Source organism: Sceloporus undulatus, chromosome 7 (assembly GCF_019175285.1).
Source record: "Sceloporus undulatus isolate JIND9_A2432 ecotype Alabama chromosome 7, SceUnd_v1.1, whole genome shotgun sequence".
In the NCBI taxonomy this organism is placed as follows: domain Eukaryota; kingdom Metazoa; phylum Chordata; class Lepidosauria; order Squamata; family Phrynosomatidae; genus Sceloporus; species Sceloporus undulatus.
Genome location: NC_056528.1, coordinates 35,999,659 through 36,018,883, shown reverse-complemented (window position 1 = coordinate 36,018,883; position 19,225 = coordinate 35,999,659). Strand labels below are relative to the sequence as shown.

The 19,225-nt window shown below is 42.2% G+C and overlaps 1 protein-coding gene across 1 annotated transcript in view; it reads right to left on the bottom strand.

The window, feature by feature from the left end:
• Nucleotides 1-721: 721 nt before the first annotated feature.
• The window catches only part of MAMLD1 (mastermind like domain containing 1), a 103,921-nt gene continuing 85,417 nt past the window's right edge, over nucleotides 722-19,225 (bottom strand). Inside the window, exons 3-5 of the mRNA XM_042478684.1 lie at nucleotides 5,493-5,657; nucleotides 3,538-3,619; nucleotides 722-2,656 (exon numbers count right to left, since the gene is read on the bottom strand). Of these exons, the coding sequence (XP_042334618.1) occupies nucleotides 1,623-2,656; nucleotides 3,538-3,619; nucleotides 5,493-5,657 (1,281 nt within the window). The 3' untranslated portion in view covers nucleotides 722-1,622. The remainder of the gene's footprint in view (nucleotides 2,657-3,537; nucleotides 3,620-5,492; nucleotides 5,658-19,225) is intronic.

Sequence of the window (19,225 nt, the reverse complement as noted above, 5' to 3'; positions counted from 1 at the left end):
ATATACATATGACAGAAAAAACATCCAAGGTTAAGCTATTCGCATTTATAGACATTTTCTCTGGGGCTGGGGGCAGGAGAAGAGAGCTTCATATTAAAAACAGAGAAGAAAATACGAAAATTGCTGAGAACCAGAAACATATCACCTGTACACTACAAATATACAGTTGAGGTGGGCAAACCAGGAAGGTTTCTTTTTTAAAATTGCTGAAGAACAAGACCCAATTTTTCACACTTATATGCTCTCCTTGTGTAGAAAAATTTGCATGAGAGAACTTGATATTGTCACAATTTCTCTTGGCAACTCTATTATTATTATTCCATGGACTGGTTCCCACATGCAGGTACTACTTGTTTACTCTGTGCTTGATTTGCAGCTGAATTATGGACTGACACTCCAGGCAAACACTGCGAGCTTTTTGGATAGCAATGCGTATTATTTCATTTCAACATATGGTAAGCCAGATCAGCTGCATCCCTTGGATGCTGCTTTGTTCACACCCACATCAGCATACTTGTGTGATTGTGTGCTTTCTTGTGGAGTGAAGGCCTGGAAAAGTGTCCTGTCCTGGAGCTCATTCACACATGCAACAACATACCCTCCGATGTAGTGATCCATCAGTGAGAACAAACACTGTGTGAAGCATCCCTGGGTCAATAGTAGCAACAAAGTGAGCAAAAGATCAGTGCAAAGCAGTTGTGGGCAACTGTGGCAGATGCAAGGTCCATTATTTTGTCTTGGGGCCCTCTGTAAGAGGGGCACACATGGACTGCCAAAAATGCCCTGCAATGGACAAAAACAAAAAACCCAGAGGTGGCTAGTGATCCACTACTGATCTTGAAAAAAGGCTATTAGTTGATATTAAAGAGGACAAGGGGTCCCCTGCAAGCGATTAAAATGGTAAATCGGCTTTCAGGAGGAGCAATTCAATCCCTTTCCTGATCAAGAAAAGAAGGATCTTGGGTCAGATCCAAAGACAGTCTTTGCTTACTCCTGTTGTAAAAAGTAGTTGGCGCCTACAGCCTCAAACAGGAGCCTGCCTCAATGGGCTACTTTATCAAGCCATTTGCTTGGGTGCATTTCTGGGCCTGGTGGGTAACCGCTCTTGTTGGCCAGATCAAAATGGATTTTTAATTCTGTTTATCTATAATATTAACATTGTCACTGGAAGAGATAAGAAATATTACAAGCCTCGCTTCCTGTTTACTCTGTTTGCCAGGACATCCCTAGTTCATATGTTATGTCAAAAACATAAAAATATTTGATGCTGTAATACACAGTATTACCGAAACTAGCAATAATATTTGCATATTTAGAACAAGGTGTAAATCAGTTCCTATAACATAAGAAAACAAGAGTGGAGTAGTCTATAGGTTATTTACAAAGAGTCCATCAAAGAAGTATAAATACTTCCATATTTAATGTTTAGGAAAACATAATTTACAAAATATTCAAATATATACACAGCCGTTTGGAAAACATGGGAAGAAGGAGAAGAGTTAGTCGGGCGTGTTCATTCATTTTTTGACACTGAAAGAAGAAGAGGGCTTTTGTGTGTATCTTTTTTTTTCATTCAAAGTTGTAGACAAATTATTTACATATCCAACTGCTTCCTTCAGGAATTACACATGTCCAGAGCTCTGGACGTGCTGCCCCAAAATGTCATCGATCATTGTCAAATTATTAAGCCAGTCTTCATCAGTGCTGCCGCTGCCGCTATTCTTCATAAGGGAGTCAAGAAAGTCAGCTTCACTGCAGTTCCCGGGCAAAATGGAATTGTTTTGCTGGGCTACGAAGTCATATTGGGGTGGCAGCTCAGAGGCAGCACCCATTCTGTTGAACGTTCCCGATGACTGTCCACTAGAGCCAGGATAATTCGGCAGCCCAACTGCTTGAGTGGGATTGAGCGGATTAAAACCAGACACGCCTTGCGGCACTGATTTCATGACATTCAGCACAGCTGGCAACGGGCCTCGGGTCAAATTGTGTCTCAGGTTCTGATTATTCAGAGGGCCCAGGTTTTGGCCAGACTGCCCAAGGTTTATCTTTTGCATCTGTCTGGCCTGGACTCCAGGAGCGATCTGGTTGGGTGGTACCACAGGCTGATGGGAAAATGGTTGACCGGGGATAGTGGGCCTTGCATTCTGTTTTGGGAAGAGAGGGTTATTGGAGAACTGCTGCATGTTGGCATCCATCTGAGTTTGATTTGGCATCCTAGGGACTCCCGTCGGCGTCCACATCTGAGTAGAAGAGCTCGAGTAGACACTAGGAATTCTTGGCATCGTTGGCTGTCTCAAGTGTTGCGGGGCAGAAGAATGACTCACTAAGGAATCAGCAGCAAAGCCGGACAATGCCAATCCTGGCCGGGCCGCAGGATGGCTGTGGACTGTCTGGCATACTGAATTCATACCAAGAGAGTTTTGGCTCGGCCGGAGTGGGAGGCTGAAATCCGAATTGGAGGGAAACATTCCTGGCTGTTTGCTGGGGTTGTGAGGAATCATCACCATCGGCCCGCTGTTCTGGTTCACAGCGGCTGAATTGATCCCGGAGCCCAAGGCATTCTGCAAGATGCCCTGGGCAGATGGCATCATGCGGTGGTTTGGGGGAGGCGTCTGCAAGGAAGGGGTGCAGTCAGTTGGCATTGGCTGGGAAACAGCTGTGAAGGGAGAAGGGACATTCAGTTAGCAAGAAGACAGACGCCTAGGACTTGTGGATTCTAGGCTCATAATTTACATTAGATTTTCCTTGGTTCTACTTTTAACCATTCCAAACCATCAGCCAAGTTAGTTTTTCTTCTTTATCAAATTGAAAAAGCCACTCTCGTCTAATTAACAGTTCAGACATAAACCTGCCTTAGAGTCAAATTACATGATTACATTACATGGTGCAGCTCCTGCTGGACAGAATCAAGAATGGTGTTTTCCTGCATTTTCCTATGTATAAACAAAGGATTTCTTGCACATAGAAAAGTATTTTATCTGGAGTTAGGATAGACTAAAACCCTTATCTGTAAGAGTCTAGTCTTCTTGTCAGTGAGAAAGTAGAAGCATTTACTGGGACACCATTAAAAAACCCAATTAACAACAAACGCTACCCTTCAGCTCTCTCTGCAAGGTTTCAAGGTACTTTGGTGTGTTTTTTCCTAAATTAAAAATGGTTGCCACTTTTATTCCATTACTGATTTGTGAAAATTCGTTCTCAGCTAACATGTTTCCCACCCAATTCCAAATTTGCCAACTTCAAAATATGAAATATGGGCTTTAGATATCTTAACTTCTCAAAACTGCAGAAACCACAGTTTGAATTCACAACTTGCATTTACTGGCATTCCAGAGTTGCAGGAATCCAGAGTTACAGGACTACTAGTGCCCAGAGCTCCCTTCTTTTTATAAGGAGCAACCCAGTTTATTCAACTCAGTCATGAAGGGCATGATAAAGTACTACAGAATTTCTTGTGAATGTTTTTCTTGGAATCCTTGAATTAAGCACAGCATGCAGAAGCTCAAGCTTTTGAGCTGACGCTCTCTCCCTCCTTACCGGGAAATTGATTCATCTGCTGGCGTACAAAAGGGCCCCGCTGCTCCGAGGCCACACCTATCATGCCGTGCCTTTGCTTTTCCTAGGAAAAAAAGAGAAATAATGGTCACGTCAAATAAAAGGTCCCCTTGCTAACGCCAATGATCTCATTAGGTAGGACTGAGTATATTCCACATGGAATGGGAAGGAAAAACCAGAAAAGGTATGCCTTCTCTTTTTTGGTTACTGTCAATCAACGCACATCAAAATCTATTAAATGCCACCTTTACTATTCGTCCTCCCTCTTGCTTCTGCTCTCTCAGAAAAGGATTTAAAAACTTAAGATTTTCATATCAATTCATTCATTACCACATTATGTGATGATCATCGTTTTGCTCCTTTTTTTAAGGCTGTTGGGAAGCTGCATAATTCTTTAATTTAATTTAAACTGAATAATGAGAGCCAGCATGGTTTCAGTGTTGGATGAGGACTTTGGGAGACCAGAGTTCAAATCCTCAATCAGCCATGGAAACCTACTGGGTGGCCACAGGCAAGTCATGTTCTCTCAGTCTTAGGAAGGCAATGGCAAACCTCCTCTGAGATCTTGCCAATAAAACTGTAGGATAGGGCCATCATAAGTCACAGTTGACTTCAAGAGATATGACAGTAACAATAAAAGCATATGTGTGTGAACTGAAAAGCCACTGCTACATGTAAGAGAAACCATGGTCATGTTCACCCAAGATGACAAGCCACAATTTATTATTACAAGAATGAACCTGTATCAGGGGAGGAGGTCAAACATTTTTGTTTTTGAATTAAGGCAGACTTCCCTAACTAAGTGTATTCCAGACAATTCCTCACCACTAGCCATGTTATTTGGGGCTAAATAATCTTGGGGGGGAAGGTGGCCCAAGGATGATTCCAGATTAGGCTTTCGTTCTGAAATTGCTCTGACACATGCACTGAATTTTATGGAACCCAAGATGGCATTATCTGGTATGGTCCATTATTTGATCAAAACTATCTCACACACCAGCAACAGATGTACACCACAGCTAGCAAAGATCATGAGGGTTGGAGATTTGGGTGCATGTGTGTGAAGGATGCATGATTTTATTCAAGCACCACAATTACTGAACTAACTTCACAGGGGTACTAATATGGCAATTTCAAGACCATCATGCTGCAGAAATACTGTATACACACATGTATAAGTCTACAAATGCTAGTAAAAATATTGACTCAAAAAACCTGGCTTGAATTTTCCATGGGTACTGTACTTTTATCAAAAAAGGAACTATCCCCTTCTGTAAGTAGAGTGGCAAAAGGTGAGGGCTTAGTCCATCCTGGGAGCACCTAAAAGAAGCACCGACCCCCTCTATTCTCAACTTCTGGCCTTTTTGAGTGCCTGGGTGGAGAAATGGTGGTGAAAGTGGCTCTTTGGTGCTTGCCTTCAAAGAAGCACTGAGAGGAATCAGGCTCTAAAGAATCTGACATTTGTGTATATTTGTCAGCTTTTCTGGGTTAATATCAGGCAAGGTTATCATACTAAAATTAAAGGCTATAATCAGTGCTAATGCAGTTGCAATTTCCATTGCTTACCTTTTCATCTTTTTAATGTGTGTGTGTTATCTTAGCCCTACCTATGCCTGGTCACCTCCCCAACACAGCCATGATTTAGCCTAGCTCCCTCCTCATCCATCCAGTCTTTAGGGTGAGCACAAACAGTTATGCCTTTTGGAATTTTGTAAATTCTTTGGCATTGTTTTCCTTTTTTTCATTCTTTCCTACATGCCCCTACATTTTACCCTCAACTTATTCATGGGTCACATCAAAATCCATCAGTTTGGCCCCAAAAAACTGCCCTCAACTTATACGTGAGCTCAACTTATAGATGGGTATATACAGTAAATGGCAAAGTTTCTCTCTTGAAAGAGCAAGTTCCAGTTTTCCAGAGAGGCTATGAGACCAACCTGTAGCTGCTGCTGCTGCTGCTGCCGTCTCATTATCTGTTGCTTTAGTAAATGGTTCCTCATGGTATAACCATTCACCATGGTTGTGGATGGAGCAGGCACTGCACCTGCACTTGGAACAGCTCCCGGTTCCTGAAGTCGAGTAACAATCCCAGGTGTTTGGTCCTGAAAAAAGAAATGAAAACTATGTCCATGCAGATTTCACTGGGATGATTATCAGTATATAAACCACCTGCTCACACAGTGCTGAAATGGAAGCAGGACTGAAACAGTGTCTCAGTTCCAACGTTACACCAAACTATGCATTGTGCTAACTATAACCTGGACATTCAGACTGTGGTTTGGGTCATAAACAACCATGGGTCAGTGCTGCTTCTGTGATTTAGTATTTAGCATCGCTATCTTTCTTAGGTACAGAGCAATAGTCAGAGATATGTTTTTTTACAAATCACATGCAGCTCTACCCTACAATTAAGCTCTCTTAACCAGGGCTTGGCTAGATGTGCCTCTACTGAGCAAGCGCATTCCTATCTAAGAGGCAAGAATGATGATGCATTAAAAAAAACAGACAGCGCTTCAGAAAAACCAAACAAAAAGGACATCCTTTCATACGGGTTTGCTAACAACCATTCATCTGTTTGACTGCATTTTGATAGAGACAGCTTTGAAAATTGGAAAAAGAGATGGTCAAGTCATCCTCACAGGTTATAATTAGGCATATGTGCTGCTAAGTGCATGCACAGGTTGCCAGTTATTGCCAGCTAGCAACATTGGTTGACATTTGCAAGACATCAACATTACCCAAAGCATAGCCCCGTGAAACAATAGCTAGAATTGTCTTGGTGACATACACAATGTAACCCTCCATTAGACATCCATATGTATGTGTGGGGGACATTGTGGAAGGAAGTATTCTGGGTGTATAACAGCAGCCAGGGAGCTCATGGGTCCTGCTCTGTCTTCTTGGCCAATAACTGGCTCTCAGTGTTTGCCTGAACCATGGAAGCAACCTTTCACACTTCCAAGGTTACTCCTCCTTCTTGAGTATGAGAAGCCAACCAGAACACCGTGGAAACACTTCTGCCACTGACTGGCATACAAGCAGAATAAGCTGTGCCCATAAACACTCCGGCTGCTGCTGTTGCAGATCAGGGGAAGGAAATGGGAAAGAGGAACCAGTCTCTGTCCCTCAACCCAAAGAAAATATACACTTCACCAAAGTACTTAGTGGAACACAGCCACACATTTGGCTTAAGACAGAAAAAGCGGGTGTATTAGTTCTTGCAAAAGATAACAACAGAGGAAACACATACCCTTTCCTGAAGTTTACTAAATAACAAAGTCATCATAGTTATGTGCAAGAACTATTCTCTGTTGTTACACTGACATGCCTGCTAACTTGCATGCCCTATGCAAGAGCTATTCTCTGTTGTTAAACTTGTATGCCTGTTTTTCTTACAGGAAGGGATTCTCACTATGAAATTCATCAGACTACCTTCTACTGGTAAGAAGCATACAAACCTTTGAAACACCAATTCCAATCAAAATCCTGAAAAGTAGCTAACATACCATGAACAAGGATATGCAGATTATTTACTGTTGCATTCAATTGTGTCCCTTGAGCTAGGGATTCACACTGTTATCCTATAAATCATTTAGAAAGCAGAAGAAAACACCTCTGAATCATACCATTCATAGTGGGACAAAGAACCATCAGGGTGAGCTGAATGGCGTGTACTGTCCTGTTTCTTTTTATTTCTATTCCAAACTATACAAGGCAGATCTCTCAAGTAAGAAGCAGCTCAAAGCTGGCTCCTTTAAGTAGATGGCTGGGCCTCTTCCAAGACCCTAAGACTGCCAAAGGAATTAATAGCCTCAACACAGCAACAAGCATTCTGCCTTGACATAGGGTTTCCAGAAATGTCAGCGCCAACCCAGAAGAATTCTCCAGTTGCACATCCTGATCTTCCAGGTTCAGGGAGACCAACTGAGGATGCCTTGTGTCTGGGCCGCTAGCACAACGAGAAAGGAACTTATATTGTCTGCTCCTTTGCCACCATCTGCCTCACAATCTATTTCAGCCTCCAGTACTACTTTACATTATTGATGACATTTTGTTATTATTGGCAGGGAAACTGTGTACATTGTATAGCTCGCTCAGTCAAAACTGGGCCACACTTCCTTTGTTTGCTAAATGGAAGCCTGCATCCTTTGTTTGAGCATCAGTGTTATCAGAAGATAAGCAACCAAGAAAAGGGTATGTGCCTTTTGACATCTGACGATTAGGATCACGCTAAAACGAAGAAAACAGGAAGTCAGCAAGGAAACTTTGGGATGTGATTATGGAGAGCAAAGTGGAATGGAAAGGGGCTGTAGGCGACAGAGACACAGGGAGAGAGAGAGGGAGGCGGGTGGCATTATGCAAAGAAAGAAACATTGCTGCATCACTTGTGGGAGGTTTTGTTTTTCTTTATAGTTGCTATTAACAAAGATGGTCACTCACTTCTATGGTGTCTTTAATCTTGGCCACAGCATTGGCCAATTAAAACACAACCACAGCGGCTAGAATACAAAGATCTGCAACACTATTTACTAGAAAAGGAAACTCTGCAACTCGTGCTGTGCTTCCCTAGCATCTCTGTCTGCAGAACCTCTTGCTCCTGGAACTTGATGGTATTAGCAAGCGTCTTTTTGCTGCTGCTTCTGGGAGCCTGGGACCGTCACTCCCACTCTCTTTTCCTGCATCTTCTCATCCTCTCTGCTCTGACTCATGCAGAGAACAGAGGCGGCTCCAGAGGTAAACCACTAAAGGCTGGTCATTTGCTCAGCCCCAACACTCACAAAGGAGTGCCCTGTATTCTTGGCATAGTGCTACCATTTCCCCTTAAAACACAACACAGTTTGGAAGCAACCCGTGTGCAACCCTTCTTGCAAATTACCAAGGAACAGTGTGGATACCTTCTCCAAGCCACTTCCCTCCTATCCTGAAGCCAAGACACACCAAATGAACAGGATGCATTTAAGTTAGGAAAAAAAAAACTTCTCTTGAGCTTCACACCCTGTTTGTACACCGGAGGTTAGTCTACAACTTGGTTTTGACTAAATATAGATTGCCTGCAGGGGAGAGACTCAAAAGAGGATTGAATATGCTCACCTGACGCTTAAAACGCATTTACAACGCTCATGCCAACTTGCCCCCCAACCTGGCTGGTTGTGTATGCACTGAAGCAAACAGGTTTTTCATCGGATGATCACCGGGACTTTTTGCTGAGGGCAACCGCATTAATGAAGCCCATTATGAAGGTATGTTCTAGCTGACAGAACACCTGCCTTGGTTCAATTGGACTCTATTTCATTTAGAAAGTAAATCCTGATTTTCCCCACCCTTCCCATATTAGTCAGGGAAATTAAGTATACAGCTCAGCACTAATTACAGCAATAAAATGGCTTTAATTATATAAAGGTGTTCTGTACATGTCCTGCTGCAATAAAAGCAATCGGATTCATTTGTAAGGATGCGGGAAGAGATGCAGTGCTTCAGTGTAAAGTTGTGATGCCCAGAAAAAAAGCTCCTAAAAACCGAGCTAGTGTTTACCGTGAGAAATAAAATAGCACTCTGGGAAAAAAAATACATTCGGCATAAACAACAACAAAAGTTCTTTATTTTGACCACTAGTGGGAACTACAGTATTCCTTTCCGCTAAGAAAAACAGGCAGGCAAGTGTAATAAATAACTAAGAATAGCTCTTGCACATGACCAAGATGAAACTGTTATCTTAATAAAGGTTAAGTTCGTGTGTGTGTTCATCATGCCTACGGAAACTCATTTGCCTTCTCATTCAAAGGGCAGCTCAAACGCGGTTAAGGCATAATACAAATTATGAGGGCTGCTGGCCCATTAAGGAATTGTTACGTCTATCACCTGCCTTTTAGGAGAACACTCAGTTAACTGAGCAAATATATTCCTGCAAACCTGAATGGTAGTCTTTTATATTCTCCTTCTTGATATAGTTAACACACCAGAAACAATAGCATCACGGACAAGCAAGGCCCTTAATTTGTAGCTACATCGATTATCATTTCTTCTCGTTGAGCATAATTGGTCAATACCAACCCACCAATTAAAGCCTACAACCATTATAAAAAAAAAATACAAAACACAAACACAAAAACACTGTGAAAGCTGTTCCACACTATCATGACGGAAGATAGAATTAATATTATTTTAAAATCACGTATTTATTAATTCATAGATCTAAAGGTTGGCCAAATGCCCGACTGCATTCAAAACAAAGGGAATTGGGGAGTTGTAGTACTGTTTTCTCACCATCACCCAGTACAATGTAATAGATTTTTTTCCTTCTATAACTCAGTTTTAAAACATCACATTAAAACAAGTGTTGATCAAAATACCAACTGTCTGTGCCTAGAATTCTGAGCAACTTTGACTTGCTAAATAATTTGGCACAGTCACTTTCTAGATGCAAAAATATGAATGGCATGTTGGTTTGAGTTTCAGTGGCTTTCGAAAGCAACCAGCCAGAAAGAACTGGACTTGCCAGGTCAGGTCAAGATTTCAGGGCTAAAACCTGGTGGTGTAACAGTGGGCAGATCTTGGGTTGTCACAGGTTGGTCCTCAATGACGTTTTAGGGGACATGCCATGGTGATGTCAATAAGTTCACTGCATTATGCATCAACGGCTAAGTTGTTCAGAGAATGTAATTCAACTAAAAATATCAAACCTTACAAAAGGGAAATGTTTTTCTGGCTGGAATTTTTTCCCAAGTTCTGCACTAAACAGAAAGAAAGAAAAACCTCAGACTTTCCCAACTGTTTTTTTTTAACCAACAGTGTTTTCCAAGCACTGCTTTTATCACATGGGAGTTGAAAGCCAACCAAAGAAAGTTCTCCATGCAAAAGGAATGCTTTTCAACCTCTGCTTGTAACAGATTACACCATGCCTCTCATTTTTGTTTTTTAACTCTATTTCCCAAATTCATCACCGCTGCTACCACTACAACCATCCTATCAATAATCAGTAAATATTGTGGGAAGGGGAAGTAACAATGATGACAATGGTCATAATAACAGAAACCTACAGGGCGATCTTATCTATGCATGTCTTTTCAGAAACAAGTCCATAGAGTTTAAAGGGCCTAACATGCTGAGGATCTAACATATCCTCCTACCCATGTTTTCAAGATCTTCTTGGGTTAGGTAAGAGCAAAGGAGAAAAAGCTAGAAAAAGTGGAAGCAGAAGGAGAAAGAAAATGAGAGAAAGAAAGAATGACAGAGAAGGAGCGAGAAGCCAAATATGGTCAAGAAACTTGGAGAAGGAGAAGAAGGACAAGAATGGGGAGGGAAATTAGGAAAGATGCAGAAGACAAGTACAAATACTGTCGATGTAGGATAAGAAGAAGGAGAGAAGAAAAGGAAAAGATACTTAGACAGGACATTTAAGCCGGTGGGAAGACAATGTTAGCAAGGAAAACCAGCATGCAAGAGAGAGAAAGAATAGTGTAATCAACAATTAAAAGAGAAAGGACTTGATTCTCTGCGCAAAGCTAAAGAATGACATTTTCACCACACTTTTTGCTAACCATGGTGCAAATTACATTGCCTCAGACCAAAAAACGAAAGTGTACTGTAACTTCTCACTGGAGAGTGAGAAAGGTGGGACGAGATGGGAAAAGCCACAAAGCAGCACAACTGAAGTACCAAATTTGGTGGCTCCTGACTCTGCACACTAACTGTTCGCTTGCAGGTCTGGCTTTTGTTCAAAAAGCTTTGAGAGAGAAAGGAGAGAGGCGTGGAGAAGTGAGGAGGGGGCCTGGCAGACTCCCTCAAGGATCTATAACAGTTGTTTTGAAGCAACCTGCAGTAATGAGACCCAGCAATACAGAATGCATATTTTTGTATTGCTGTTACCAGGAGATTATTCATGCTGAAGAATGGAAAAGTGGATCCAGGCTAAGCCAGACTCTGAGCCAGACCCTAAGATCAGAAAAGCAATAGCTCTGCCAGGTCTCAAGCTCAGCGAACAGAAGATTTTGCTATGGTTTCAGCACCAATTCAAATCATCGTCATGATCCTTATGGATCACGAGGTTGGACAGAAATATAAATAAAATGGAAATTATTTTTAAAAATAAGAGGATGATAGGGAATGGACCTCTCTTCCCCTTCAGAAAGTTTAGCAACAAAGAAGATGGACTTAAGTATATTATAGTCTAGAGCAACCCCTTGTTCACGTCTACCATCCAGTTTTGAGAGAGGTCAGCAATGCCACACCTGAACCACCACATGACATAAATGGCACAATGCAAGCAAATGGCTAGCAGCTGAAACATGACTCTGTTCAAGAAGCTGATCATACTTTTGGGATAATGAGGAGTGGCTAAAAAGACAGGTAACAGGTCCAGGAAATTTTATTTATCTCACTAGCATTCAAAGTCTCTGTTACTGGAAAAAGCACTATTATTGCACAAGCTCTGGGGGTTGGCTCATGTGCACCCAAATTTGCAAGGAAAAAATTGCTATGTTGCTTTGGATCGAAGTTTTCTCAGCCTTGACTGTCGCATTCCAGTGCTTTAGCCTTCAGGCACTTTAAGTTCCAAAAACCTCCTGCCATGAGTCAGAGCAAGCCAAGCTGTCTGTGCCTGCCAGTTCCCACAGCCTACCAAACTGTTCACTTCTGGCCTAAAAGATAGAGAACATTAGGGATTGTCTCCCAGTACCTTTTCCTTTCCTGCATCAGTTAGACAGCCGTTAATCTCAGTTTTGATAGATATATTGATGTTTATGGTACAGTGGCAACTCGGCTCAATCCGTATGCAGGGGAAAACAACAGGAACATCAAAATTATTTTTGTGGTACACAGTAAGTACAGGACTATGGGGAAACTGGCCAAATTCTCAGGATAAGGGCTTCAAGAAGACCCAGCCACCAGGGCACCCAGACACCTCAAAAGGCTGGAGGTCAGAAGAAAAACATCTCACAAGACAATGACCTGAGTCTGCTATAGAGGAAAGGACTAATGGTTAAGCCAGTATGTATAAAACAGTTCCACATCAGTGACCCAGTTATAGAGATTTGATTCCCCTCCCTCCGCAAAAAGACAACTTTCAATTATATTAATGCAAAGTGGCAGATACTCAACACATCCAGAAGAATATGGTAGCTCCTCCTCCGATAAAAAGAGACTCAGTGTGGAGTATTTAAAACAAGAAGCCCCCCTTGCATTTCTTTGCAAAGCACCACAAAACAGAATATTTGGGAGACATGAAGGTTATCAAGAAGAGTAAGTGAGATTCTTCCCTGTCCCACCTTGATTTTATCATCTGAGCAGGAGGAGGAAAAGCCAGCATGGTATAGTGGTTTGAGTGTTGGACTATGGCTCTGGAAACCAGGGTTTGAATCCCAGCTCGGCCATGGAAACCCACTGGGTGACCTTGGGCAAATGACATTCTCTCAGCTTCAGGGTAAGGCAATGACAAACCTTTTCTGAACAAATCTTGTCAAGAAAACCCCATGATAGGTTTCACCACAAGTTGGAAACGACTTGAAGCCACACAACCACAATAACAAAGGAGAAATCCTCCTCACTGTCTGAGCAGCAGACACAATGATGATGATTTTTCTGGTTTCTGTACCGCCATCCTCTTCATTGGGCAGGTGGGTCTTAAACAACCTTACATTTGCTTTCTTGTTTGCTAGAGATTCCTTCCTTTAGTTTCCTTCCTCTTCCAGTTCAGGGATGCCTTTAAAGATAAAATTGAGCCTTTTTGTTCCAAAATCTCTTGAAGCTTCCCTTGGTTTGTTTTCCTACTTCTCTTTAAACACTAGCATTGATAAACCCATGTAAGCTCAGCGGGGCCCTGCTTCCCTCCCCGCTTCCCCATTTACTTGATATACTGTATAACCATGTGAAATACTGTCAGACTCAGGTTTCCAGGCTTATCTCGGAGGCTGCCAGTCAAGGGAAAGCTTTGTTTGAACTCTGTAAGCGATCTGACGGGGTAGACAGTTTTGTTAGGAGGCTGTGCTTTCAAGTTCTTCTTTCTTCTGTCCTTACAAGCACTGGCCCAACGTGCCTCACACAAAGACAACCTGACTTCTTTGATGGAAACAGCAACAGGAGCACAGCACCTGGCTGGCATTTATATCAAGGGCTGTTTTGCCCTCATAAAAAGGGAAGAACTGTGCCCCTCCATCTCTATAGAGAGACCATTATGCTGTGTCCCATTCAAAGGGGGAAAGAGACCTTGCACAAGAGTTATCTTCAAAATCATCTAAGCTGCCTTAATAAACTAGGCAGGTAGACTCGCTTTCATGGCACAGAGACAGAAAGGCCATAATTTGTGCCATATTATGTCCAAAGCAGCCATCTCAGTTTCCATACATTTCATCCAACAGTAAATTAAAATGGAAGAACAAAAAATGAATGCAGTGGGCCCTCCATGTTCGCTGGGGTTAGGGGCTCAGGACCTTCATGAAAGTGGAAAAACTGCAGATAAAAAACACTATTTTTTTTAACATGAGATTACACCCACCTAGGAATCTAGTCTAGGTCCTCCAGTCCAACTCTATGGTCAACATTTAACAGATGTTGACTAGAAAATTGTGCTGGAAGACTTACAAATGCCTAAAGAAGTGCTTTCTTAAGCAATGTCTAGATCTGAGACTCAATGGTCAATTTTGGACAGAGTTGCGCTGGGGGACCTAGAGTTTCCTAGAGATAACAGATTATTCACATTCATGAATAATCAAACCTGCAAAAGTCAAAGCCACAAACGTGAAGGGCTGATTTCTGTAAGCTGTTTTCTTCCCATTCTTCTTTCTTCTCTCCCCCCTGACTTGAATATGGTCTCTGTGTGTTTCTTCTTGAGGTGTCATGTCCTCAAAAATTGTCCATTACACTTTCTCTGCAGCTCTCAGACTGAACCACACCACCAATAAATTACCACGGCCTTTCAGTTGCTAGCAGAATTACAAATCTGGTAGGCTTCCCAATCTATATTTATTATTGTTCCAGACTACAGTTCTTTTAATTTGGGGCCCTGGCAGTTGCTTTTGGCCCTATATCTCCTGCTTATTCTTGTTGTAGTTGTTGTTTTGTACTTTAAGTCACTTCTGATCTATCATAGGGTTTTTATGGCAAGATTTGTTCAGAGAGAGGATGCCATTGCAAATCTCAGAAGCCTTACTTCGGAGGCTTAAAGAGTGTGACTTATCCAAAGTCACCCACTGGGTTTCATAGCCAAGCTGGGATATAAACCCTGATCGCCCAAGGTTCCAGTCGAACACTACATCTTACTGACTCCCTGTTTACGACCCTGCATAACAACTACACATTTAGTTCATACCTTCACCCATATGAGCATTTCTTCCATACCTATATGCAGCTGAAGTTTCCAGAAATGTAAAAATGCCAGGACTACTAGTCCAGCTACCTCAATGTTGTCCATACCAAGCGGCAAAAGCTTTCTAGAGTCTAAGGCAGGAGTTTCCTTCAGCTCTGCCTGAAGACCCTAGGGATTGATCCAGTGGTCTTCTGCATTCAACTTATTCCCTTATTCAATCTGAGAAAGCAAGAGATTTTCTCATTTAGCTTGATTCAGCTATCAAGACTCTTCCCCCTTCCTCCCGCCTACAATCCCTGACACCACACTCTTATTCCTGCTGAGGGCAGCTTGCCTATAAATCCAGCAATTTCTAAAAGCTTCATTCATCTCACACTTGGTGTTCCGGCTGCTAGTCCTTCTGGCTGTCTCTACAAGGTTGCACTAACCCCAACGACAAACTGCCCCACCTTGTGGCTGCCTATAAAGCAGAGTTTGACTTGTGTAATCAGTTTGTTGTGTCAAGGCAGGTGCGCACTAACCAAAGGGCTGATGAGGTTCAGAGGAGTCAGGTAATTGCACATGCAGCAGAAACCACCTTCAGAGAAAAATGACAGCTGGATGCAGAGTTTATATGTATGAAATGCGGGAGGCAGTAGCTGCGGTGGGAAATCTGATAAAATCATCATGAAAGGTTTAGCGCCAGCCTCGTGTGGGAGTCAGCAAAGAGAAAATGGGGCATCCTACTTTTCTAGCTGCCCCATTCCATCACCATTACAAGGCAGTAGAGGAGGAACAGGCAAAAAACCCTTTTGAAATGGACTGGCTTTTGTTGGTTAGAGAGAGAACAAAAGACATGTTAAACTGGCTCTGTCCAAAACTGTCTGAATCTGCCAACCCAAGTTCCTATTTTGTGCCCAGCTTTTTCATGTTTTAAATAACTTCTTGTCTCTGATCTTTCCCTGGTTCTCAAAAGACAAAATGCTTAAGAGTCTTTCTAACTTGAGGATGTTACTGAAAAGGACCATTTTCTAAGAAAAATGGATAAATGCTTTTGCAAAGTCAAGGGGGCACTGAAGTGGGGTGCAACTGGTATGGGGTGGGGTGCAGGAAGAAACAGTCTCCTCTGTTCCTTCTGCTGATATTGTATTTACAAACTGTAGCTGCCTCATTTTTTCTCCTTGTGTCATTTCATTATTACAGAGTTGAGATCACTAGCCATCTGCAGCTTCATTTCATCAAGCTCCGATTTGTCCTTGGAGCAATGTCATCTGGGACGAGAACGATAAAAAAAGAGAAGAAAAAGAAGGGGGGAAATGCTGCTCTCCACCACTGACAGTGCTTTATGCCTTACTGTAAATACACCTTTCTCCCATTGCTTTATATAATTTTACCACTTCAGAACCTTTGAAATTAAGGGGGGCAAGCCTAGTGTACAAAATACATTAACAAGGAGCTCATTATTTAACTGTTGCAAGATAACACACCCTATAAAGCAATTTAATAGTGTTTATTTGTAGATAATGGCCATAGTAGCTGATAAAACATTGGAAATTAGTTATAACTTCTAAGGTATTAGTTATGGGTCAAGAAGAACCCCCACTTCTGTTCCACATTTTAAGCACCTCTGTATTCAATGAAGTAGAAGAGGGAGGAGAGGAATTGTTAAGTACTGCAGATGATGCACCAAAACTGCCAGCTGCAAACTATGATCTTGAAGTGGTGGATACAGAGCTAATAAAACATTGCGAGGATACATGTTTGCGTGCCAAAATCAATGGGCCTTTTAGGGCTGTTCTCCTTGTACATCGTGTCATGTAACATCAGCACTGGGCTAGTAGGCCACAGCCATACAGGTCTGTCCCCCAAAGCGGTAGTGGGAATCAGGGTGGACCCAGTTTAGAGGACAGTTATTCAAATCCTTGCCATTTTGCTTTTCATTTTGTTTTGTAATGGTTCACACACTCAGCGATACAAAAACTAAGTGCATTAAGACTTTTACCTTACTGGCTTTCAACGCCCTGAAAAATGAGAGAATGGGCAGTATCCAGTGCTAGATTTCTATTTGCACAAAAGCAAAACCCAATTTAAGTTGGGAGGTGCAATTTCTCTTACCTGTCACAGCTCCTCAAGGGATCCAAATCCTGCTTCAGAGATCTGGAAAACTTCCAATGCATGTTTTCAAAGACTGAGAGAACCACAAAAGAGTGTGGCCCTAGCTCCAGGAACCACTGTGTCACACTGGGTTTTGGCCACAAGAGACAAAGATATAAACAAAAGGTACTTAGGAAAATAAATTATTTATCTATCGTAAATACTACCTGTGACTTGCAGAAGTGCTCAGGGGTTAAGTTTTACATACTATTAGGTACTACTCTTACCTTCCTCTTACAAACAACAGATTCAGATAGGGGAGGGGAAGAGATCCTGAAAGAGCTTAACCAACTTGTCCTGGATTGCTTAATAAGTCTCCGGCATCATTTGGAATAGAACTGACATTTCCTGGACTGGAGCCTTTCACTGTAGCCACAAGACTATCCTTTCTCAACACCAGCCAATGAAATGAATCATGACACAAGCGGATGAACAATCCTGCCTGCCAGATACATCCCTATGAAACAAATTGGCTGCAGCTCAGCTATTTGACCTGAGATGCTCATGTCCACCCCGCACATTTCCCCTACAAATATCGTCCATTTTCTCATGAGGCTGCAAAAATGCTAAAACTACCACGAGAGAGAAGCTAATGAAAGCCAAAGACATCAACTTGTTAGTTATAAGATTTGCTTGCCATACAGACTTACTTCAGGACAAGGGAGGAGTGATCCAAACATCCAAATTTATATGGCCTTTCCTAATATTATGGCCTGGTCTATTTTAGCATTGTGCTTGAGCAGGAAACCAGAACCCACTTAAGATCTGAGTAGGACTCAAAGGGGCCAAAAAAAAAAGGGGGGGTATCAAATGTGTCTCACTCTTTTCAAGGCACAAGTTCCACAGTCATTCCTAAACCATGGTTCTTTCTGGGTGTAAGGTCCTGACAGTGCCTCTTACATGAGGATGAGACACTAGTTTTAGGCCTTCCAAACTTCAAAAGCAGAAACATTTTTTCCAGATTTAAAATGGGGGAAAATGACTTAAAGGGAAAAAAAAGTCATAGACACCTCAATATGTTTCTGCCCAGGTCACAGTATTGGCTGTGCCTCTTCCATGGTGTGTACTTTGGGCTGATGACAGCCATTATTTGCCTACACATGTTCTTAGTTCTTGCCACACATTAGTGTGTCCTACTGATGTGCTACCCTCTGTCTGGGTCTGACAAGAGGTTTTCACTCTCAGATGTAGTTACTTCAAGAGCTCAGCTTGTGCAAGCCAAGCCAAACCAAACCAAGCCCAGGAGGCCCTTGTTCTCAACTGAGCATGCTTTCCAGTCAGTCATGTGGTAATCCAGCTTGCTCAAGGCATGTTTCTCCAGCAAACAAGGCTTTGAGTTTCTTTTGCTTCAGCTAGGTTTTGTACCTCACCTTTTTCTGCTTCTTTCCAACATGCTCCAGAATTCAGAGGACCACTTTTGGCTCTTCTGATGCCTTGGAGGTATTAAAATTAGTGCATGCAGTGATGAGAGCCTAAGTAAGGAGCAAAGATACCAATAGCTTAATGAAACTCCATTCTAAGATAGTAAAGTTACTTGGTGGGGTATTCTAATCTAGCTGCATTCTAAGGAAGAGCTGAGAGAGTTCTGGGGAAGAGAAGAGGTGGAAACATCCCTAAGAATAACAGTTTACATGACAAAGAGAATGGGATAGACAGAGAGGTAGGGAGAACACTTTGGGTCACTCAGACTTTCTAAACCTATTGCAACTGCCCACTTGGAGGTATTCTTGACTCTTTGGTGCTGTGTGTTGTTGGAAGAGCCAAAAGTGGTCCTCCAAATTCTGGAGCACATTCATCACTGGTATGTTGGGAAGAAGGAGAATAAAGTGAGGGACAGACTCTAACAGGTGAGGTGCAGAGCTTGTGACATTTCAGATGGCTTGAAGTAACATCTGGATACAGAAACAGGATATTTTGGGCAGTTTCGTTGTTGTTGTTTTGGAGTTGCTCCCACCAAATAATGCTCAGCATTCCCCCCCCCCCATTATTTTACCATACCTTTGGAACTTTTTAAAAGAACAGAATGGACTATAACTCCTCCTATGAGAAGTGATTGAAGAAAGAGGCAAAAGTGACTAGCATGAGAAATAGAAGGTGTGGGAAAGGATGCTGTTTCCATCCTCTTCCACTTTAAAGGTGAATTCATACTCAAAAGATGATCCTTGCGGTGGAGGGGGGTAGGGGACAGCATTTCTAGGCAGAGGCACCATGGGACATCTTGCTTCTGCTAGGACAGAG